The sequence below is a fragment of the Petaurus breviceps genome, unplaced genomic scaffold (assembly GCF_028583685.1).
Source record: "Petaurus breviceps papuanus isolate PSGF00001 unplaced genomic scaffold, PetGlider_PUasm1.0 178, whole genome shotgun sequence".
Classification (NCBI taxonomy): Eukaryota; Metazoa; Chordata; class Mammalia; order Diprotodontia; family Petauridae; genus Petaurus; species Petaurus breviceps.
Genome location: NW_027185777.1, coordinates 383105 through 407758, shown reverse-complemented (window position 1 = coordinate 407758; position 24654 = coordinate 383105). Strand labels below are relative to the sequence as shown.

The window sequence follows — 24654 nt, the reverse complement described above, 5'->3', positions numbered from 1 at the left end:
GGCAAAGATACTGGAGTGGTTTGCCATTTTCTTCTCCAGCTCCTTTTACAGATGAGAAAACAGAGGCCAACAGGATTAAGTGACTTGTCCAGGGTCACACACACAATGTCTGAAGCCAGATTGGAATTTAGGAAGATAAGCCTGGTATTCTATTCACTGTTCCATCTGGCTGCCCTTCTCAGCAGAAATAGGGAGGTTCATAGGATGGCTAAGTCTAAGAAGAGAGAAAAGGGGGTCCATAATGGCTGTGGTTTTAGAGTTTGAGATGTCTATGGAGTATTCAGTTTGAAATGTCCAAAAGGCAGTGTGTGATGTGGACTGTAGCTTAGGGAAGAGATAGACAAAAATACAAGTCCCTGTCCTTAAATAGCTTAAAAGGTAAACAACATGTATACGATATCAACATATGCAAAATATCTAGAAAATTCAAGGTAATTTCAGGGAGGGGGCACTTAGCTTTGGGGAATGGGGAGCAAAGGGTTTCAAGAACTGTCCTCTGCAGGAAGTATAGACTGGTTTAGTCATTGGAAATGGTAAGTTACTTTATTGTAAGCTTCATCAGACAAGCATTGAATCTTAGTGGATAGGACCCTGCTCTTGAAATAAAGAACATCTGGGTTCAAATTTGGCCTCAGCCTGTTTGACCCTGGTGAAGTCACTTGTCTGCTTACTGATCTATAAAATAAGGCAGCTGGACTTCAAGACCTCTTGAATGTCTTTCTGCTCAAAATCTGAGATTCCATTAAAGAGATAAAAGGTTGTTGAGCTTTTCAGGGGAAGAAAAAAGGCTTCACACAGCTGCCTTACAATAAAAGCAAGTTACCAGCTGTATAAAGTTATTTACTTGGTCAATCTGTCCAATACCAGCTTTCTCTTTTAACAATATTGGAATGACTGACTCTTGGGACTGCTAAGGCAAGTTAAATCAAGTCACTTCTGAGATACTGCAGTTCTGGGATTCTTAACCTGGAGTCTCTGAACTTAAAAAAAAAACAACAACAAAACTTTTTTGATGACTCGTTCGGCGGTGTCGGGCTCTTCATGACCCCACTTAGGGTTTTCTTGGCAAAGACACTGGAGTGGTTTGCCATTTTCTTCTCTGGCTCATTTTACAGATGAGGAAACTGAGGCAAACAGGGTTAAGTGACTTGTCACATAACTAGGGTCTGAGGCTGCATCTGAAGGTCTTCTTGACCTCAGTCCTAGCACCCTAGCCATGTGCTATCTAGGTGCCATATTTTGATGACTATTTCAATATAATTAGTTTCCTTTGCAATCCTATGTATTTTATGTATCTAAAATAACATTACTCTGAGAAGTGATCCATAGGTTTCATCAGACTGCCCAAGGGGTTCATAATACAAAAAAGGAGAAAACTGTTCTAGGCTCAATTTCTCCCTTCACCTCATCCATTTCAGATGGCACTAAGGCTCAAGTATATCCCACGATGCAAAATACACACTCTATGAAAAGACTGGCTGAAAGTTTCTGGAGAGAGTGTTGCTAATGCATGTTTTAGAAAGTGTAGAACAGAAATTTCAAATGTTGTGATAATCCAGCAGTTTATGCGGACTAGGAAAAAGAAACTAGTTTAATTAGAGGAAGAGAAGCCCAGGGACCAGGCAGTGATCCTACAAGCATTTATTAAGTGCCTTCTGTGTGCCGGGGGTACATGCTAATTTCCAGATTCAACTGGACAAGAAGACAAGTCCTGGATTTTTTTTTTTTACATGTGAATGATGGTGTCTGGACGCTCAGTACTCTCCACTTTTTCAATTCTAGGCTTTAACTTCAGGGCCATAGGGTGGGGTCCGAGTCCCTAGATCTCAGCTGGATAAGCAATGTCAGAAAGCCCCCAGGAAAGTAGAGACCTCTTTACAATCGCCCTTCAAGGCCCTTTTTTCAAAGGATTAGATCAAGTCTCCCACGTGGAACTCCAGAGCTTAACACACACACACACACACAAAACAGTAACAACAAAAACAAATTCCACCCCCAGCCCCCTCGGGCTGTCAGCCCCAAGGCCAGAGGGGCCGGGTCGATGATGCAAGCTCTGATAACCCCGGCCGGGGGGTATGTAAGCCACCGTGGACTCGCCACAGGGCTAGAAGGAAGAGGCGGAGGTGACTAGTTGAGGAGGAGGAGGAGGAGGAGACTTTGCAAGAAGAGGCCGGCTCACGGTTGGGGCTAGAGTGCAATAGAGTGACTCGGGGCGGGCACCGCTGGGCTCGCGTGGCCAGGGCTGTGCCTGGGCGTCGGTCATGCCTCACTGGGCGCTCCTGGGTTTCCTGCTCCTGCTGCCGCTGCTGACTGTCGCGGAGCTGGGTCTGCAGGTAGAGTGCTCGGAGGGGAGGGGCAGGCCTGGGGCCGAGGCTGCAGTGGTAGCAACCCCTCCTGCCCGGCCAGGCCACCCCCTCCTGACACCTCCTTAGCTGGGTTTTCTTCCGGGACCCCACGCGAAGGGTCTGTCGCGCCGTTTGTGCGTGGTTGGGCAGGACGCAGTGTTCCCCTACCGGGGGTGTGTGTGGTACGTGTTGTGTTGGTGCTTGCGTGGTGGTGCAAGCAGATGCTGTAGCCGGGTGCAGAGGGCTGGCTCGCCACTCGCATCTACGGGCTGCTTCTGGAGACAGGGTGCTGGGGTTCCCAGGTGAGCTGCAAGCTGGGGACTGGCGTCTGCCTTCTTCCCGCTCCTCTTCCCCCCGGTTCCCACTAGGCAGGCTGGCGATCCCGGACGTCCTCTGACTCTCTGTCTTTGGTCCCCAGCCCAGGAGGCTTCTGTTTTTCCTCCGCACTCTCCTGCGCAATGGGCAGCAGTTAAGGGTGGGGGTGGGGGTGGGGAGATGGAGGGCGCTCACTTAAGCCTAGGGCCTGGATGGGTTTGGGTTGTTTGCCGGGGCAGAGCTCCTTCCCCCTCCTCGCCTTTCTTTCTTTTCCGGGGGTTAGGGTGGGCTGCCCAGCCTGGGCTTGGTCCCTTATGTGTATATTTTCCGGGCTGTGCGCTGGCTTCTTCCTCATTATCGGAAAGATCGAGTCAGTTTCCTGGTTGGCCCCCGGGGGAGACTGGGCTGGAAAAAGGAAGTGGGGGTCCTTCTAGCTTCTTAGCGTTCAGAGTCTTTGCGGAAGTCGGTGGCGGGAGCCAGTGGAGGAATTTACCTTTCTAGGCTCGTGGAGTCAGTGCTGCGCAGCACCTTAGTGGCCATTTGGGCCTTTTGTAGATGGGGAAACTGAGGCAAGAAGCCCAGCGATTTGTCCAAGAAGTGGTACCCAGAGCCGGCTTTGCTTTGCTTGGTCTCCTAGTGGGCATTTTCCCATCTTTGTCCCAGAAGTTCTCAGATAAGTGCTTAAAAGTATTTAGTAGCCCCCTGCAGTTGGCCAGCCTAGTTCTTCCAACTTATCAGCAGGCTCGCCATGTTTTGAGCAGGAGTTTTTAGTTGGGTGACCAGATGTGGGCCAAATTCACCAGCGTACACAGAGGATGCTACGAGAGGGTGTGAGATGCATTTCTGCTGTAAAAGAAGTCAGGCATGAGGGGTGGGGGGCGCACAAGTCACCTTCAAAGCATAGGTTTGTTAAACACGGTAAGGGAAGAAACCTTGATCCTTGAGTCATCAGGTGGGAGGTGAGATGCATTATTGCTTGTGGATGACTGACCTTGGCCTCCAGGATGGAGGCTGGGGAGGAAAGCATCACCCATCCACCTCTTGTTTGGAGAATGAGTGGGTGAATCAGAAACTCCCATAGCCATTGCTTACTGTGTTTTCTGGTGGGAGAATGTGAAGGAACTCCTTAGCCTGCCTGCAAGCAGTAGGACATCTTGTTTTTTTATAAAGTGGAATTGAGTTGAATAAAATTTCACTCTTTGATAATTATTCAGGACAGCTGGCTTGCCCAGTTTAAAAATGTTTGGTAAAAGGCACAGAATTCTAAAAGCAGAGTCAGCAGCAGTATTGTTGGTTTAAAAATTTTTTTTTAATTGTTTTGTTAAATATTTCCTAATTACATGTAAAATTTTTCTTTTTTTTTTTTTTGAGGGCAATTGGGGTTAAGTGACTTGCCGGAAGTCACATGGCTAGAAAGTATGTCAAGTGCCTGACTCAGGTCCTCCTGACTTCAGGGCCGGTGCTCTATTCACTGGGCCATCTAGCCGCCCTAAAATTTTTTTAAACATTTTTATTTTTGGAATTTTGAATTCCAAATTCTCTTCCTATTCCCAGGTTCCTCCCCCACCCATTGAGAAATTGGTTATACAGGCAGCAGCAGCAGTACTGTTGATTTTTTTTTAATGAAAAAAAATTTGGAAAATATCATTCAAGAATTATCTTCTGAGTTAGGGTGTCCTTAATGTGGTGTCCCTGGATAGATTTTTAGAGAGGGCATCCATGTACTTGGATGAGGAAAAAAATACGTTTATTTTCACTAACCTCTAACAGGAATTTCTTTCAATTATTTAAAAACATTATTCTGAGAAGGGGTCTATGGGCTTCACCAGAATGCCAAAGGGGTCCATGACCCTGGACTAAGGGAAGGGTAATTAAAACACTGAATATTTGTCCAAATGAAATCAAGTGAGATAATACTTATAAAAGCATGTGCCTGACTTTGTAAATTCACATATATGTATACATTTATTTATAAAACCACATTCCTGATACTGTAAATTTACATATATATTTATAAAAGTACACATGCCTGGCACTATGAATTTACATGATATTTCTTCTAAAAACGCCTGCCTGGCTTTGTAAATTTACACGTATGTATATATTTGTTTATAAAATGACATGCCTGGCCTGTAAATTTACATATATTTTATTTATAAAAGCACATACCCAGAACTGTACATTTATATTTGTGTTTATATATTATTTATGAATATATCATATAATTTATATATATTCATAATATATTTTATTTATTTATATATTTATCTAGAAATTTACATAAATATACAATACATTTATAAATGCATGTGCCCGGCACTGTAAATAATTGTGTATGCATACATGTCTCTGTGTGCATATGTATGTGTATGTGTGAATATACAACATTGTTCCTAAAGTCTGGACACATAGGAAATCTCATTAACTATGCATATTTTCAAGAAATGAAATGAATGAAATTTTCAACAACTTATTTAATTAGCATAAATAAGATTTCATAGGAAAATATAGGAGACACATAGGACATCTCATTAATTAATTAAATTAATCTCATTAATATGGAAAATAGTCCCCAATAGCTAATGAAAGCTTTTATTCTGTATGAAATTATCATGGTTAAATTTCATGCTAATTAAACAAAATGTTGAAAATTTCATTAATCTCATTTGAAAATATACATAGTTAATGAGATTTCCTATGTGTCCAGACTTTAGGAACATGCCGTATTTATTCCTTGCCCTCTGTAGCCTCCAGCTCCTTGAGAATTCTCTGTCAGGAAGCAGGTCAAGATCCTCCCAGGGACTCTTGGATTCCAAGGTACATTACCAGTGATGAGTTCCAAGGTACAGGACAGGTTTGCTATGAACAATCTACAGGCCATGTGAGTACAGGTCATGTGATTGCTGTGAGGTGGCTTTTTCTACCTCATTAGTGTTCCCCTTTTAATCCCTTCTTTCTAGACTTTAAGATACTAAAATAGTCTGCTACAAAATTACCACCCCATGTCTAATTTTCTATGATTTCAGCATAGGAAAATTTGAGAACCAGTGGTCTAATTTTGTCCTTGAGAACACTCCAGCCTACTTTAGGGAGATCATAGGAACATGATTGAGATTTGGAGGGGACCTCAGAACTCATCTAATCCAAAAAAGTATTTTACAGATGAGGAAACTGAGACCTAATCAATAAGCATTTATTAAACACCCGCTCAGTGCCAGGAGAGAGAATATGTGACTTGCCCAAGGTCAGATGGGCCATGAGATTGGAGATTGAGAGCTGGATAGGACCTTTCAGGCCATCTAGTCCATCCCCCTCAATTTTATTATTATTATTATTTTTACTTTTTGGAGGTCAATTGGGGTTAAGTGACTTGCCCAAGGTCACACGGTTTTTTTGTTAAGTGTCTGAGGCTAGATTTCCCCCTCAATTTTAAAGAATTTAAACTCTGATCCAGGAGAATTAACTGACTTGTTGAGAGTCATACAACTAGTGTCTGAGGCGGGATTTGAACCTAGGTCTTCCTGATTCTAAACCCAGAGTTCTGTCCACTATACCAAGTAACTGGTGACAGGTTCTAGATTTGGACTTGGGTGTTCTGACTCCAAATACATGTCTTTTTCCCTTGTACATAAGGGGAAATGGTCCAGTTAAGGTGACAGCATCGGTTCTAACCATTTAGAACTCTCCTTAGCCCTCACTTAGTACCTTGAGGTGCTTATAGACCATAAGAGGCAAGTGCAGAAGACTTTTTCATTTGTAACCTTTTAAGGTATCATTCAGCTTTGAATTTTATTCAGTAATATTAATAGAAGATTTTTTTAAGGTTTACCAATCACTTTTCATCACCCTGTCTTTTTGCCTTTCAGCAGCCCTGTGAGGAAGGGTCTACTATTGTCCCCATTGTGGGGGGACTGAGGCTGAGAAAATTTAAGGATTTGTCCAAGGTTCACACAGGTAGCAAATACTGGGGTAGGATTTGAACAAGGATCTTGTTAATTTTAAGTTCAGTATTCTCTCTACCTCTCAGACTACTCCTGCCTCTCTCTGCCAGCTATTTCTTCCAAAAAGGGCTTTGGAGCCTACCTTGTCTCATCCTGAAAATTTCATTCTAGTAGGGTCTCTCACATTCACATGCACCAGGCTCAGTAGCATTTTTGTGTGTCACTGTGTATGTTCACTTTTCAATCACGAAGTCCTAACCGCTGCCTGCTGCCTCTCTCTTTGTGGAGTTCAGGATCGGGGAGGGTAGGATTGGGGCATATTTCTTATTGTGTAGGGGAAAGGGATACTTGGATGTTGAAAAACAGCTGACGCAGGTTCCTGGTTGCAGGCAGACCCGACCTGAACACATCTTCCCAGCTGGACTGCTGCCTAAAGGACCTCCTACCATTTGGACGTCTCTCCCTGGGGAGCAGAAACAATGATTGTCCTCAGACAGCTGTCCCTGGAAGCAAAGGCCGCCTTGGCTGCGGCTGGAGTCTTCTTCTCCATGATGGTCTCGCGGACCTACCTGTCCGGGAGCCTGGACGTGGGAGTGCGGCGCTGGCTGTTCAGACTGCAGCTGGCCCTGTTTGCCAATGCGCTTATGCTGGTCGGCTCCTTGTACATTTGGAGGAGCCTGGTAACTCCCCTGTACCGCTCCCCCTCCCTCGAGTGGGGCTGCTTTTGGCCCTGGAAGGTGGCTGTCTCGGCCTTCCTGGGCTTGGCGCACTCCAGCTTTTTCACCATGCTCTTTCTTGTGGCTGAGGAGCCCAGCCTTTTCTCCATGGCAGCCTACTCTAGCCTCGGTGCTTATATCATCATGGTTTTCTTCCTCTTTACCCTGGGCTGCATGGAGCAGGGGTATCAGCTCTTGGCCTGGAGACGGGGCAGGGTCAGCGGAACCCTTGATAAGACCAGGAGGACGCTCCTGAAGCCAGGCCTGGCTGTGGCTGTGACCGCCGTGCTCAGTGTGATCGGGCTCCTCAGTGCTGCCCAGCCCCCGGCAGTGAGGACCGTCGAGGTGCCCGTTCACCAGCTGCCGCCATCGATGAACAATCTGAAGGTTGTTCTCCTTTCCGACATCCATCTCGGCCCCACAGTGGGCAGGACCAAGATGGAGCTGTTTGTGCGGATGGTGGAGGCCCTGAAGCCAGACATCACAGTCATTGTGGGGGACCTGTCTGACTCCGAGGCCTCTGTGCTCAGGACAGCCGTGGAGCCCTTAGGCCGGCTCTCTTCTCCACTCGGCACCTACTTTGTCACGGGGAACCATGAGTACTACACATCCGATGTCAACAACTGGTTTGAGCTCCTCAAGTCCCTGAAAGTCCAGCCCCTCCACAATGAGAACGTGAAGATCACCGCCTCGGGGACCACGTCAGTGAAGAGTGAAGAGGACTGGATCTGCTTGGCTGGGGTCGATGACATTGAGGCAGATGTCTTGCATTACGCTGGCCATGGCATGGACCTGACCAAGGCTTTGGACGGCTGTAGTCCTGACCACACCACCATCTTGTTGGCTCACCAGCCCCTAGCGGCCAAGTGGGCCCTTCAGGCCCGGCCAGACATCAACTTGATCCTTTCTGGTCATACCCACGGTGGGCAGATCTTCCCACTGAATGTGGGAGCGTACTTGCTGAACCCCTTCTTTGTCGGGCTGTACAAAGTGGGGCAGACTACCTTTGTGTATGTCAGTCCAGGAACAGCCTATTATGGGATACCAATGAGACTGGGAAGCCGGGCAGAAATTACAGAGATCATCCTTCGCTCTCCCTGAACACACAGCCTCAACTTCTGTGCCCTCCTCCACACCCTTCCCCCATTCCCAATTCAGAGTATTTTGTCTGCCTTAACCTGTACTGATCTGCCCCCTTGAGCCTTGCAAATAGACAGCAGGCTACTAGCCCAGGTTGAGTTGGAATTTATAATGGTATGATGTAAAGAAATCAGATTTCTGATTTTTCTGCATAAGCGGGGAGGGGCATGTTTGTTAAATATTTATGGGGGAAAATTATCTTTTTCTATTTATTTGCAAGGCTGATAATATAATTTATATTGGGGTTTGTTCAATTTGTAGATACTGTTTATTAGGGGCAGGGAGCTTTTTGGAATAGACAACACTGTAGAGATCTTTAGATGATAGGGGAATGTTGAATATTCAGCAATGTATTTTTTTTCCTTGCTTTCAGGATTTAGTTCAAGTGGATTTCTAAGGACTCTGATTCAGAATCTTTTTCAGAAAGAGTTAATGGGAAGGCCAGAGAGGAAATAAATGGTCTCTCTTTCCAGTTCCATCCATCTTATTCCCCCCTCCCCCAATTGTTTATTTATTTTCTAACTTTTTTTTTCTTTTTAAATTTTGAGTTCCAAATTCTCTCCCTCCCATCCCTTCCTCCACCCAAGCATTATGGCAAACAATTTGATATCAGTTATATGTGGGAAATTATGCAAAACATATTTCCATATTAGCCATATTTTTTTTAAAGCGAGAAAAAAATTAAGAAAATTATACTTCAATTTACATTTAGAATTCATCAGTTCTTTCTCTGGAGATGGATCACCCATCTTTCTGTCAATCACTCTGGAAATGGAATTAATACAAAGACAGAAAATAATCTTGGTTTCCTTATTGTCTATTAAAATCCTAATGGTATCAAATTCTGCTATACAGATCTAGATCTCATAGTACTTGACTGAAGTAATTAAGCACTAGTGACGTGTCCTAGAGACCTAATTGACCTTTATCCTTTTAGCTTTTGAAAAAAAATGCATATAACCTTGAGTGTCACAATTGAAGTGTGTTAATAACGATATTAATACATTGTATAGCACTTAAATTTTATGTAGTGGTTTGTTATACCCTTTGTGGTAGGTTGGGTGAATGGTAGTTTCCTCATTTAAAAATGGCACCTACCTTTCAAGATTGGTTGTTATGAGGATAAAATGAATTCATATTTGTAAATCTGTTTGCAAACCTTAAAGCACTATTTAGAGCCTAGTTATTATTATTTTGCAGAAGAAGAGACTGAGTCTCAGAGTGGTTTAGATGACCCACTCAGGGACACATTGCTGGAAATAAGAGGCAGAGCTCAGGTATATTGACTGATAGTACTGGGTGTTCTTTCCATTGTCCCAAGCTGCTTTGGGACAGCTGGCTGATTCCTATGTAGTATTTGATTTTTTAATTTCCCAGAGCAGGAATTAAGGCTTCCTCCCTTGGGACACCCTAGCAAACTGATTTATCTTGCCACAGGTTAAATATTCACTGACTCCGTGGTCCAAGCATTGGGGTTTGCAGGGCATCTAGTTTCTCAGGGGCATGGCAAGCTGAGGAAGGTGACAGGTTTTGCCTTTCCTCCACCCTCAGCCTCTCGATGATTATTAACTCAAGACTTGAATATGGTTGTTAGCCACTGAGCAAAGACTTCTAGAAGGATTGTAGAACCCTAGCCTTGCAAATGGAAGGAGCCTTAACATAACCGGCTCAGTCCTTCATTTTACAGATGAGGAAATGGGTCCAGGGAAGTTAATCATCAGAAGTGGGATTTGAATCCAGGACCTTGGGCTCCAGAATAAGTGTTACACTTCTACTCAGGTTATAAAGAATTCTCCCCAAACTCCAGAAGGGTTCTCAGCGCACTCAGGTTAGCCTATCATACCCAGTATGGTCTCCAAATTACCTGATCATCTAAAGGGTAGCAGCTCTGTACCTTCCATTTATGGGACCTTTCCCCTGAAAAGCACCCTGTGCTTGGAAGAGCCCTGTGCCAGTGATCCAATGACTTCTGCAGGGGTGGGGGGGGTCTTTGCCAATGCCTACGCATTGGGGGAGCAGCAGGCGCAGCAGTACTAGGTGGGCTGTGGCCCTGTATGCCTGGATGTCTGATGATCACAGGCCCATTGGGCATCTTACTAGCAATGGAGGACAGAAAAGAGTTAGTTATATTGGGCTGAATAGCCTGGGGATTTTCTCCCACCTATTTGCTTTCCTGTTGCTTCAAGAGGGTTGACTCCTTGACATAGGCCATAGGAATTTACCATAGGAATTATCCTATTTGAATGTGCTTCTGAACAGAAACCCAAAGATACTTTTAAAAACCCTGTGACCTGGGATCATTCTATTGATGTATAGGATTAGACCTCAGGTACGTAAAGGAATATTGGGCAGCTAATACTGGGGAAAATATTCTAATTATGGAAGCCTCTTTATGTGCTGAGCAAACTTGTAGGTATAAAAAAAATTTCTGAGTTTGTTTTACTCTATGTGGTTTGATTTGTTAATGTCTTTATTGGCTGTTGATGTCAACTAGCCTAGATCTGAAAAGCTGATTTTCTTAACAGATTTTGAGCTGGAAGGGCCCTTGGAGGACATTTGGACCAGTTCTTTTACATTAAAGATGAGGAGACTTAAACTTTTAGAGATGAAATGGCTTGCCCTTACCCACCCAGGTACTTAGATGAGAGAGTCTATTTTCAAACCCGTATCTTCATTCTTCAAATCTGACTTTCAGTGCCGTACATAGGAGGATGCATGTCACAGTTGGAAAATGGTGTGGTCTGCAAATGTTTCCCAAATTTAAGTGTCTTGGGGACCAGGAAAATATCTAAAATTCCCACTGGACAGTCAGCCCACCAGGGTCTTAGTCTCCAGGCTGTCAGCCGTTGGGCAGGGTAGAGGGGACACAAGATGGGGCGAGGGAGGAGGGAGGTACAGGAGGGCAACCTGAGCTGGAAAAAAGCCCGAAGCTAGAGTGGGAAAGAGCAGCGTGCTAGCAGAGAACATTGGTAGGAAGTGTGTGGGGGTCCAGTCAAGGAGCCATTGATTTGTGTGGACTAGAAAGAAGAGACTACTGGACTCCAGGTAGATAACACCTCCAGCCTCCTGGTAATAGAGCAACAGACAGAGCCTGTATTTCCTCAAATATTACTTTTTAAAGTTTGTTGAATCCAGTGAAGGCAGTTCTAAAATACTGTGACTGGATGTCTTTCCCTCTGCTGGCATGATGTGATTGGTATATAGTAGACACTTAATAAATGCTAGGTAGTTAATGGGGTGAAGACTCGAACAACGATTAATCCATGGGCAGCTAGGCATGGAAATGGATAATGTCTGACTTGGACTCAGGAAGACCCACGTTCAAATTGGGCATCAGAGACTAGCTGTGTGACCTTGGGCAAGTCCCTTGACCATGTTTGCCTCAGTTTTCTCATTTATAAATGGGCTAGAAAAGGAAATGGCAAACTACTCCAGAGTTTTTGCTAAGAAAACTCCAAATGGGGTCAGGAAGAGTTGGACACGATGGAAATGATTGAACAACAGTAACAAATTAATCGATAGTGTGTGTTGTCATCCTTCAAAAATGTCTAGAATCGATGGGATACTCACTTGTGCCTGGCACTAAAAATGATTATGTGCAGGATAAACTTGACACTATCCATTTCCTTGCAGAGTTTACTGTTTCAAATGGAGATTGGATCTGCATAAGGATGCCCATAATAAACATAAGTGATTTCAGTTATAAATAAAGATATCCATGTGAGTTTTCTTATAAAGTGATGAAAATATTTATTGCTTCTTTCTCCCATGGAATTCTAGTCCCCAAAAGGGCCTTTTGGGATGATTGTCCAGCATCCTCCTCTTACAAATGAGAAAATGAAGAACTAAAGAGATGAAATTAACTGTGATCCATGTTCTTGTTCATCAAAAACCCTCGTATGTTCCTTTCCAAGGGTCAGTGCCTCGCTCAGTCTCCTAGGAGTGCTCAGTTAATTGTGCCTGTCTAAACAGCTGCTAGTTCTTAGGTGCTGTTTAATCATAGACTTTACACATGGGAGGGACCACAAGGGTCTTTAAGTCCAATTCATAATTGACCACACTTCTTCTTTACAACATTTAGGACAAGAGGTCATCTCAGTTCCAACGGTCAGCCCAACATTCTGCCCACTACTTCCTTTAAAAGTTTTTTTTTTTAATTCCAGCTTCTCTCGCTCTCTTCAGCTCCTCCTCCACCTATTGAGAAGGTGAGCAATATGGTAGCTATAATACCTGTGAATTCATGCAAGACATATTTCCATAGTATTTACCACTTCTAAGACCCTGTCATTCCACTCTTGCCATCTGGCCTTTACAAGATCACAGAAAATCAGAGTTGTGAGGGACATGTAGTCCAATCCATACTTAAAGGAGAATTCATTGACTGTCATATCAACCAAAAGGAACCTCACCTGATCAGTGCTGATGATGCCTCAGTGAGGAGAAACTCATCATCTTCCTAAGCAGTCTTTTAATGCTGGACAGCTCTCAGTGTTTGGAAGCCACTCTCACATCCAACCTAAATTAGATTTTTTTGCAATGTCCACCTGTGGTTACCAGTTCTATCTTCTGGGACCAAGCAGTAGAAGGCCAGCCCCTTGAAGATGGCTCTCATTCCCTCCACCCAAATCTTCCATTTGAATGCATGCAGCTGTGGATGCTCCTCCCCCATTGCTGGCCTTCTCTTGTTCATCAGTACCAGCTTTTGTCCCCATATCCTGGTAGGAGTAACACTGACCCCTTTTCTTTGATCTTGCTGCAGTCTCATTCTGCTGCTTCCTTGTCCTCATTTTATAATTTCTTATTTGTAGCGTTTCCCTTTCAGATTTCTTTACAGTTCTAGATTTCATCAGCTTATCACTTTCCCAGTCATTCCTATATATGTTGAGAAATGGATTTTAGCTGTTTATTGCAAGGGGGCTTCAGGAGACTCCCAGTGACATTCATCCTTTCAACTATAGGGAGCCTTAGTTGAATCAATCTTTCCTTTGTCCTCAAATTCCTCTTAGTAACTTTCAGTTTTCAGGTTCATGCCTTTGTGGAAAAAAGGCATAATAGGAGTTGGGGGGCAGTCTTTGTTACACCTAATGGCTATGAGGCATCCGGACCTCATTTTTTTCCTCTGGTACGTGTAAGAGTTGGTTGCAAAGGGGCTACAGGACTACATGTGGCCTTGAGGCCTCAGGTTTCCCCTGCCCTGGTTTAACTGATCCTTTCCAAGGTCCCTCCCAGATCTGGGTTGCTATGGCTTTATGAGTAACTCATTTGGGATCTTCTATCAAGCCACCATCTTTCTTTTTCCATAATTTTTCCCTCTTTTGTTCTCCTTGTTTATGAGAACCAGTGTGCTTCACACACAATTTCAGAGAATGACCCAGAGATGACCTAGAAGTCATTGCTTCCCATAAGCTATTTTCTGCATTAGTCCTACTTACCTTGTAATAGCAGATTCAGTCTGATGCTACCTCCATCCTCATAGCAATTTGCTTAGTAGTCATACAGAAAATGCCTCCTGTCTTTCTCTTTGATCTGTGAGCCAGGTAATCTTGGCATGGCCTTATTCCTTTCTGGGTCTCTGTGAAATGTCTACTAAGTTTAATATTGCCACGCTCCCTCCACATCTCTGCCCACTGAAATTCTATTCATCCCTCTCTGCATGACCGACTCACATTCTGCCATCTGTAACAAGCCTTCTTACCCAAGAGGCAACTTGCCTTTTTCCTCCTTGACATTCTCTTAACTTCCCACCTCTCCTCACCCCTTCTTTTCACTTAGTAAGTACTTAGTATAGTACCTTGTATATAGAAGATGCTAATGTTTATTCACTGACATTTCATATTTTATTTTTTTGGTGAACTTTCATCTTTACTAGAAGCCTCTTGAAGTCCAGGGCCATGTTTTAGTTATCTATGCATCCCCTTCAGTACTTCCCTTGGACGTTTTTTCCATATAACTAGCTGTCATAAATTAGAGGAATTACAGGAATCATAATCTTACTAGATTTAGAACTGAAAGTAGCCCAGAGGCCTCATTTAACAGATGAACCAACAGATCTAGAGAAGAGGGTGTGACCTTATAGGAGTGCCTTCCTATGACTACAGGAATGTCTAACATGAACTCCACACCTAACATGAAGAGGGCTCATCTAGGGTCATTGATCTGGAGCCAGAATGAACCTCAGAGGCCATCTGGTTTAATCCCTTTATTTTTAACAGATGTGGAAATACATCATGTAGTAAGTTTCAGAGGTGAGCTTCGAACCCACATCCTCTGACTTCTTTCCAGTCCTGTGCCTTCCCCCTGAGACTACTCTTGACTTACTTACCCTGTATATATCTTGTTTGTAACCTCAGATGAAGTCACAAAGAGACAGCACAACAACAAACAGTTGTATGCATGTTGTCTCCCCCCCTTAGGCTGAGAGCAGGGACTGGGTTTTTTTTTTTTTTTTTGGCTCTTCTGTATGTATCCCCAACTCTTAGCATGGTCCCTGGCTCTTAGTAGTTATTTAATAAATTCTTGTTGCTTGGATTAACTCTAAAGTCAGTACGCTTTCTCCTATACTCAATTAAGTCTTGGCCCCACTGTGAAGGGGTCTTCGGGATCACTTGACACACCCTGATGGTTTTGAAGCCCTTGGGAATCTCTGACACATCTGCGAATCTTTGCTATGGAGTATTACATGGTAGCAAATGTTCACAGCCAGCACGTTGGCCAGGAGATGGCAGTGTTTTGTAGTGAATGGAGCTTTGGGCTTGGGAGTGTGAGAACCTGACTTTAAATTCCACCCCCATTACTAGCTGCTTTGTGATTCCTCATCTGTGAAATGGGAATAATGGAAGATAATAACTTATCTCCTAGGGCTATTATGAGGATTCATTGAGATGATGTATGCAACACACTTTGGCACCCTCAAAAAATGCTACATATAAATGTTAGCAGTTACTAGGTGATAAGTTTTTGACCATACTAACCCATCAAATCTAGCTCTTTTTTGTTAGAGTAGTAGCCCAGGTTCTCTATCAATCATCAGCAAGCATTTAGTGAGTGCCTACTGTGTACCAGGCATATGTATGCTAGAGGAGGGGGAAGATCACAAAGGAAAAAAAAAACTGCCCCTGCCTTTTTTTGAAACCTTAAAGCTGAGGAGGTTACTCACATGAGAGCCTCTTATGTCTTATGAAATCCCAAGTCCATGGGGAGGGGGGAGTGCTTATTACCAGTACATAATTGTGGAATTTGAGAATATGGCATAGATCCCTCCATTCCTAACCATAGATCTCATGGCATGAAGCCAAAGTTGCTGCTATTAACTTTCTCACATGCTCTAGAAAATATAGTGATTGTATTATGCTATAAATAGTTCCTGTTCCTTTCTTCCAGTCAAATAATATAACACAAAATAATATGCTCAAATAATACAGCAAGAACTAGGTTTAGTACTGAGGGTAGAAAAACAAAGGCAATCTTCACAGATCTCCTTTATGTGAATTGAATCAATGTTTTGGGAAGGAATGTTCTCAGTGACCATTGGAATGTTTCTTTTTTTTTTTTTTAAAGCAATCGGGGTTAAGTAACTTGCTCAAGGTTACATAGCCATATTTCTGAGTGTGGTGCTGAGTATCTGAGCCCAGATTTGATCCAGGTCATCCCGACACTGGAGCTGGTGCTCTTACTCACTGGGCCACCTGGTTGCCCCTAAGCAATTGGGGTTAAGTAACTTGCTCAAGGTTACACGGCCAGGTGTTTCTGGGTGGATGCTAAGTGTCTGAGCCTGGATTCGATCCCAGGTCATCCCGACACTGGAACCGGTGCTCTTACTTGCTGAGCCACCTGGCTGCCCTGAACATTGGAATGTTTCAGCAGGAGAGATAAGTTTGAAAAAGACAAGAGCAGTTAAGAAGCACTTATTTTACTACATGTCTGTTGTTTGTGAATTTCCCATCTTTGCTGTTCCATTAAGTAATATTTGTATTGTATCCATGTGAGGGATGGTGATGGGGTCCGTGGTATATATGTTTTGCTTTGCACTGAATTATTTTTGTAACTAATGAGTTTTTCTAAGATCATGTAAGTTGTAAACACTAGTATCTCAGCAACACCCATATACTGCATTCTGATTATGAAATAAAAATGTCACTTGGAATATCATTTCAGTGCTTGTTCCAATTAATTTATTAGGTAAATATTTGGGCCTCAGGCAAGGAATTTGCAAGGGAAAATCATTCTCCTGGTCTAAATCCCTTCTACCTGTCCCTGACTTATTTCTGGTCTTGACACCATTTTTTCCCCCTGTAAACCAGACTTGGAGCATGAGAGTCATTTTTGAATGTTCCTTTTCCCTCTCTCCCATTACTGATGGGAACTCAGGGCATGTGGTATAGTCAATACTATATTATACTTAGACTTGGAACACTTGGCTTCAAACTGTGTCTCAGATGCTATCTGACCTTAACCCATGTGAACCTTAATTTCTTCATCTGTGAAATGGGTATGATAGCTCCCACTGTACAGAGTTTTTATGTAGATATTTTTTGTGAACCATACTTATATAAATGTGAATTATTGTATCGTTCTTTTGAGATGTTTTATATCTATCCCTCTCCCTTTCTATTGTCACCACCTTAGTTCAAGACTTTATTTTTTCTACCATGATTATTTTAATTACTTCTTAATTGATCCCTTCGTTCCCCACTCCAGTTCACCAGATGATCAATCTCCCAGAGGCCCAGCTTTTATTGTATCTTATTGAAAAATGAGTACTTCCTTTCAATAATGGGCATATTCCTTTACTTGGCATCAAGACTCCTTCCCCTCTTCCCCCCATCCCCAAACTAGCAGGACCCTCCATTCCAATCTCTATCATGAGAGTTCTGTTCCTTCCTGCCTCCATCTGGGAGCCTCTGCTTATTTCTCAAAACACACTTCATTCCCATTCCCACCTGGAATTCAGTCCTCTGGGCCCCTTCTTCCAAATATTGCTCATCAGGTGCTCTGGTGAAGAATAATGGACATTTCGGTAATCAGTCCTTGGAGGCTCTCAACATTATCCTGATATTTATACTTAGAGACCACCTCCTCCAGGGGGTCCTCAGCCTGCTTCTAAGCGTCACACACTTGTAACCCTGGGCACATCTCTTTCTCTAAGCCTCACCTTCCTCATTTATCAAATGGTATTATCCAGTTCTAATTTGTTATATAAAGTTACAAATGTTATATGTAAGATTATTAGATTAGATGGAACCTTTTGGAAATTTGGTGAAGCCTTATGGACTCCTTCTTAGAATAATGTATTATATACATAGGATTACACAGGAAACCAAAGATATTGAAATGGCAGTTTTATCAAAATATTTTGGAAAAACAAGTTCATGGTCCCCAGTTTAATAACCCGTGATTTAGGGGCAGGTAGGTGGCACAGTGAACTAGAACACAGAACTTGGAGTCAGGAAGATCTGAGTTCAAATTTGGCCCCAGAAACTTAATAGCTGTGTGACCATGACCAAGTCACCTAACCCTGATTGCCTCAAAAAAAAAAACAAAACAAACCTTGATCTAACCCAATCCCTTTATTTTATAGATAGGGAAACTTAGGCCCTGAGAAAGAAAATAACCTGCCCAGGGTCATATAGCTAGTAAATGGCAGAAGTGGTGCTTAAACCCAGGCTTCCTGACACCCACTGATACTGCCAGGGCAAGCGACTGGACTCCCAATATCACTTGCTCTGTGGACTAAGTATTCATTCGGTACTTAACAATATGTAATCTTTATGTGTGAACATTCTTTTTTCCCATAGAGAGTAAATACCCTGAGGCCAGAGGCCACATCTTATACTTTCTTGTGTTTCCCTCAGTAATATCTCTGTCTCTTCTTTCTCTTTTCCCCTTTCTCTTCCCACCTCCCTCTCTCCATCTCTCACTCTCCCCATCCCTCCATCCTTCTCCTTCTTCCTCTTTCTTGCCTTCCATATAGATATCCATAGAGAAATATGGTGAAAGTAAAAGGTAAGATTTGAACCCAGGTCTCCAGATTTCCAACTTCACCCATTTTTCTACCACACCAATGCCGCTTCTAGGAGAAGCACTCTAGTTGGTGGCTGATTCTCTTCACTTTCTCTTTTTCCCTTTTTCTTCCTCCTCTTTCTTTCTTCTCTTCCTCTCTCTGTCTCTCCTCTCCTTTCTTTTTCCCTCTTTCTTTCCCTCCCCCCCATCTCAATTGAGATCATTTAGCTTTCATTGACTTCCTTGTCAACCAAACTTTACTCCTGAAAGGCATCCTCTTTCCCCCAACAACCCCTGTGGTGTGTCCTAGAAATTCTAGACATCTAGAATAGTATTCTATAGTGTATATTATAGTATAGTATACATATTGCTAAATATTGAATAAATACTTAGTCCACAGAGCAAGTACCTTGCCCTGGAGGTATCAGGAAGACTTCATGAGAGTCAGAAAGCCTGGGTTCAAGCTCCATCTCTGCCATTTACTAGCTGTATGACCCTGGGCAGGTTATTTTCTTTCTCAGGGCCTAAGTTTCCCTATCTATAAAATAAAGGGATTGGGCTAGATCAAGGTTTTTTTTTTTTAATTTTTAAGTCAATCAGGGTTAAGTGACTTGGTCAGGGTCACACAGCTACTTTATTTAGAACAATAATAAGATTTAGGGAATATAAGAGGTGGCTTTGCCCTCTCCTGGGCAAATTTACAAGATCCTTCAGAGTTTCCCTGAGCAAAGCTGGACTCATCAGGTTCCTGATTTCGAGGAACAGAGACAAACCCCAAGACTTGGGGGTTTGCTTTGAATTTATCAGAAGCATACAAGCACTGGGGGACATAGTCATTCAGGAAGAACACAAGAATTCCTCTGCATTCCACCATATTGTGCCACTTCCATCCAGACCCAGCAAGACCTCCAGGTAGCCTGGCGCTATTAGGGGCTATATGGTTACTTTTTAAGGAGGTAGGCAAAGGAGCTAGCACCTGCTTTGAATACACCAGTCTGATCTTTAGCAAGCCCCAGTGGCTGTAACTCTGATGAAACTCATGAGTAGGTCAAATAAGGGATGGGTAGGATCCCTTTGGAGTTGGGGGCTGTGCTTAGGTGCATTCACTGATCCTTCTGGTGTCCCCACCTTTCACCTTCCAACGGCAGATGCCCAGTCTAACCAGTTCACATTAAAGACTAAAGAGGAAAAAATGCCAGTTATCAATAATGTTGTTGCTTCACCTTATAGTACGTTTGAAGTCAGAGCACATTCTGGCTGAATTATGCTTATTAAAAGCCCCATAATACCTGTGTGACCTTGGACAAGTCACTCAAGCTTTATTTGATACATCATATGGGCTGTGAGCATAATTTGGAAGTGATTTAATTGACTCCCAGTCTTACGCAGCTGATCCGTGTGCTCTGGATGTGGCCAGAAGCCTAAAGAAATAAGGCCATATTGGCCTTTTGGGGGGGAAAGCAGGGCAACTAGAGTTAAGTGACCTGCCCAAGTCACCAAGGACCAAGTGTCTGAGGCTAGATTTGAACTCAGGTCCTCCTAACTCCAGAGCCAGTACTCTGTTAGCATCCTCCTTTTTAATAGGAGGAACAATTGGCCATTCTTGTCACAAACATACATGCAGAGATGCCCTCTAGTTTCTCTGTAGGGTATGGCAGCCAAGAAAGTCAGTCTGACCCACCGTCAAGAGGTGCATTTGATCCTGTTAAATTTAATATAGTCTAATAAATAAATTAAACATTAAATTTAATATATCCAATAGTTCAGTTTTAGGCACAAGGCTCTTTCTTTCCCTTGTATATGGAAATATTGAGGTCTCTTGATGTTTAAGTTCATAATTTTAAAAGGAGGGAAATACTAGATAAATGTAGTTTCCAAGAATAGAAAGGTGATAATTTTTCGGAACTTTTTTCATGCTGTTCTGTTCTGGGGACTGTAATTTAGGAAGGACATCAAAAGCTTCTAGAATAGGGTTACCATGAATAGAAAAATTGCATGGAACACTGGACAGAGGGGGACGTTGTGGCAGTCTTATTGTTTGAAGGGCTAGGATGGCAAAAAGGGGTCAGATGTGTTCATTTTGGCCCTGGACAGCAAGACCTAGAAACATTGGTGTGGAGGGGGGGGGGGGATTGCCAAGAGCCTTGGGGTAAGGGGGATCAAATTCCTAAGGCTCAGAGATAGGCAGCACTGTAATGGGGTTGTTGCAGGAGGAGCTCTGGCTTCCCCCCTCCTTCCGAGGTCTTTGAAACAAAGGTTGGCTCACATTGGTTGGGTCAATCACAGAGGGGATTTCGTTCAATTAATTACCCTAGAATTGAGAGGTTTATAACTTCTGGTAAGTGAACTTCAAACAGAAAAATATTTTGAATATTTTAGTATATGAGTTTCTTGTGTATTTTGTGTTGTGCATTTAAAAATCACCAGGCTGATTGTTGAAGGAGTTCAGGACTCAAAAAAAAAAAAAAATTAGACTCCACAGGGGCCTCTAGTTTCTGGGATTTTGTGATTCTGCTTTTCTCCACTAGAGGACAGTGGGGGTACCTTGTCTTGTATGTGCTCCTTAAGTCTTAGGGAAGCTCTCACTTCAACATTTTCTCCTCTGGCCATGAACATGACCCTGAAAGCTACTGAGCAAAGGTCTCACAGTGACAGGTGTATTTGCCTGTGGTTGATCTTCCCATAGGTCATAGGATTTGGAGATGGAAGGGACCTTAAGAAGCCACCAAGTCCATTTTGTTCATTTTAGAGATGAAGAAATAGAATATTTGGGTTCAAATCCTTCCTGTTTCTACCTGGGAGACCTTGGGCAGATTACTTTAACCTCTGTGGGCCTGTGTTTTCCCCCTGCAAAATGAAGGGGCTGGACTAGAGTCTAGTCAAACTCATATAGGAACATTGACTTAGAACACCACAAATTAACATTATTTTGTGTTGTATTTTTATTTATTTTGTTAAACATTGCCCAGTTACATTGTAATCTGGTTCCTTTCATTTGGTATCTGAGGTCCCTTCCATCAATAAATTTCTGATCCTATGCCCTGCTGTCCCTTATACAGCTGGTGACGTGCTGGAGAAGGGATTTGAACTCATATCACCCTGACTCTGGGTCTGGCACTTGATCATAGGTGCTCTATGTGCTACCCATCTGCAGATAGAATTTGAGTATCATGGACCCCCTTGCCCTATACTACAAAGGATGAGAGGCCTTTTTGCCCTTTGGTCTCATTGATCTGTCTTATTCTAGTTTTACATTGGTGGGGTCTCTAGTTTGGAAAAAGGAAAAAAACCCACTTGTCACTTTGTTAATTAAGCTTGTTTTAGATCACAGATAAATTTGGTATTTTTAGATAAAGGTCCCTATATGTTTTTATTCCAAGCTACCAGCAGTTTCTGCCAACTCCAGAAGGTTGAAAAGCAACAGTCAGGTTCTGATTCTGATAGAATTTTGTCTTAAAATGACTTGAATGGACAAATTCACACACATGTTCGTTGTTTTATACAGGCAAACAGAACGTTTGAGATAGACTATGAGGGGGACCGGTTCCTCAAGGATGGCAAGCCATTCCGCTACATCTCTGGGAGCATCCATTATTCCCGCATACCTCGTTTCTACTGGAAAGATCGCCTTCTCAAGATGAGGATGGCAGGGCTCAATGCCATTCAAACGTGAGTCACTGCATACTTCTGAGATGAGGTTGGAATTGGGAATTAAGGCTGGCCTTGGGATCCCATAGAAAGAAGCAATCCTAAAGTTGGCCCTTGAGTGCTTGAAAAGAAGGGTTGATTGGTCAAGAGTATGACTTAGAAATATCAAGTAGGGATAGGGGTTTTTTGGGGGGTATATTTTATTTTTTGTTGCCAACTACTTTTCCTTATCTCAAACTTTAGTCACTAAGCCTAGATAATATTGTCATGGTTATTATTATTTTCTAAATATAATCTAGACCTGTGATTTCATCAGTGTCAGGAATTCCCAATGTGTAAACTTTATCCACCATTGTATTTTTCTGCAACTTGTCCTAGAAAGTTGGCTGGGCCCTTGGTTAAGTGACTTGCCCATGGCCACACACAAGGGAAAAAGGAAGTTAGCATGTATCAGAGAAAGGACTTAAGTACAGATCTTCCTGACCCTCAGTTTGGTCCTGGAATGTAAGCTTCTGTCTTTGTGTCCCTTGCCAGTCCTGACATGTAGGTGCTTAACAGTGGTTTGTTAATATTGTCTAGACCTGGCATATTTGGGGAAATTGCTCTGGTTGGGGGTGGGGGGAGAGTACTGAGATGATTCCCACTTCTCCTTTGCCCTTATCCCCTTTCCTTCCTGTTGGTCTAGGACTAACCAGGTCATCACCTTTGGAAAAGACTCCAGTAGAGACACTGAATATCTCCTTTATCCCTATTAATTCCTTCTCCTTCTCTCTTAGTATAGTGCTTAACAGGGCAGGAAGCTCAGCTGAAACATCAGCCCTGACTTTAGCAGTGCTGATTATCAGTATTGATGACTTTTAAAGATATGGCATGAAAAAAAGTCCAGAGGCTGGTGGTTAACTGAGATAATTCACTGGAGAAAGCCCTGTATCCAATGAATCGCCCACCTCCATGACCCTTGTACGGAGGCAAGAGGCTGAATGACTTTGCCGTCCAAAGCCACTGGATAGAAGGTGGTTCAGGCATTTCTTGGCCAATCTCAATATCCCTTAAAATACATGTGCTTAGTGCTCAAATTCAGCAAAAACAGTCCTATGACTGTACAGAAATTCTAGTGTTCTTATCCCCATGTTCATAGATAGGGAAGCTATTAAAAAAAAATTTGTCACCTAGTCTGTGGCACAAAGCTCTTAAAAGAGATGTGATTTCAATAGTTCAATTTAACATGCATTTATTTGGCACCAACTATGTGTCAGACCCTGTGCTAAGCTCTGAGAATACAGATACTAGCAGAAAGATGGTCCCTGCCCTAAAGAAGCTTACCTTCTGAGGAGGGAAGGTAACCCATAAAAGGAAGCTTGAAAAGGTGGGGGAATAGAAAGGTACCTGGCACAAGGGCTTGACGAAAGTTAGAGCCGGAATGATCCAAGACAATTGCAAATAACCCATGATGAAAAATGCTACCTACCTCCAGAGAGAGAACTGATGAACTCTGAGTATAGATAGAAGTATATAATTTTTTTCATTTTCTTTATTTTTCTTACAGGAGGTTTTTTGTGTGTTTTCTTTTGCAACATTGCTAATATGGAAATATGTTTTGCATGACTTCACATGTATAATCAAGAGGATGATTAGGTGGTGCAGTGAATAAAGCACTGGCCCTGGAGTCAGGAGGACCTGAGTTCAAATTGGGCCCCAGACATTTAACACAAAAACTAGCTGTGTGACCTTGGGCAAGTCACAACCCCAATAAGCAAAAAACAAACAAAAAAACCCCACATGTATAATCAATATCACATTGCTTACCTTTTCAAGGGGTAGATGAGGGATGGGAGGGAGAGAATTTGGAACTGAGAATTTTAAAAAAATGAATGTTAAATTTAAAAAAAAATGTAATTGAGAAATATTTACTGAAATAAATAAAAATATATTTTAAAAAGAAAGTTAGAGCCAGCACTGCTGCCTTGAGAGGGATGATTATCAAGCTAAAGTGTCTACCAGTATGCTTCCGGTACATTCTGAACCAGTCATTTCTCCCTCCTCCCCCTCATCAAAGATTTCCTTTTAAGAAAATGGTTCATCCTAATTGTTTCGAAGACAAAGATTTTAGGTCTCTTTTCCTTTTCAAATTGAGAACCAAGGAGCAAGAAATACCCTCAGGAATTATGAAGCCAGCTGTGTGGTGCAGTAGATAAGAAACTAGACTTGGAGTTTGGAAGACTTGAATTCAAATCCTGTCTCAGACAGTGATTTTCAACAAGCCACTTAACCACCTCAAGTCTCATTATAATAGTACAACAATCACAGTATTATTGTGAGGACCAAATGAAATAAGGTTTGCAAACCGTAAGGTACTGTGTAAATACTAACTATTATTACTAATACCAAATAGTAATAATTTTAGTCGTTTTCAGTCATATCTGGCTCTTTGTGACCCCATTTGGGGTTTTCTTGGCAATGATACTGGAGTGGTTTGCCATTTCCTTCTCCAACTCATTTTACAGATGAGGAAACTGAGGCAAACAGGGTTAAGTGACTTGCCCAAGATCA

General features: G+C 42.7%; 2 protein-coding genes across 8 annotated transcripts in view; both read left to right on the top strand.

Moving 5' to 3' along the window:
* The first annotated feature begins 2194 nt into the window (after positions 1-2194).
* TMPPE (transmembrane protein with metallophosphoesterase domain) lies at positions 2195-16605 on the top strand. 6 transcript variants are annotated; one of them, XM_069086136.1, is made up of 4 exons: positions 2582-2647; positions 5408-5477; positions 6530-6614; positions 6991-16605. In XM_069086136.1, exon 4 carries the CDS (start codon positions 7081-7083, stop codon positions 8416-8418), a length of 1338 nt encoding a protein of 445 aa, XP_068942237.1. In that variant the 5' UTR covers positions 2582-2647; positions 5408-5477; positions 6530-6614; positions 6991-7080; the 3' UTR covers positions 8419-16605. The 6 variants fall into 6 exon arrangements, with proteins under 6 accessions (XP_068942236.1, XP_068942239.1, XP_068942238.1 ...); XM_069086133.1 differs by having other exon boundaries at positions 2594-2647; positions 6527-6614; XM_069086135.1 differs by lacking the exons at positions 2582-2647; positions 5408-5477 and adding an exon at positions 2195-2333 and having other exon boundaries at positions 6527-6614.
* The window catches only part of GLB1 (galactosidase beta 1), an 81576-nt gene continuing 59123 nt past the window's right edge, over positions 2202-24654 (top strand). Inside the window, exons 1-2 of one of the 2 annotated variants that reach the window (XM_069086131.1) lie at positions 2202-2333; positions 21962-22125. In XM_069086131.1, coding sequence (XP_068942232.1) covers positions 2262-2333; positions 21962-22125 — 236 coding nt within the window. In that variant the 5' untranslated portion in view covers positions 2202-2261. Of the gene's footprint in view, positions 2334-2509; positions 2648-21961; positions 22126-24654 lie in introns of those variants that run through there. The other variant, XM_069086132.1, reaches the window with a different exon arrangement.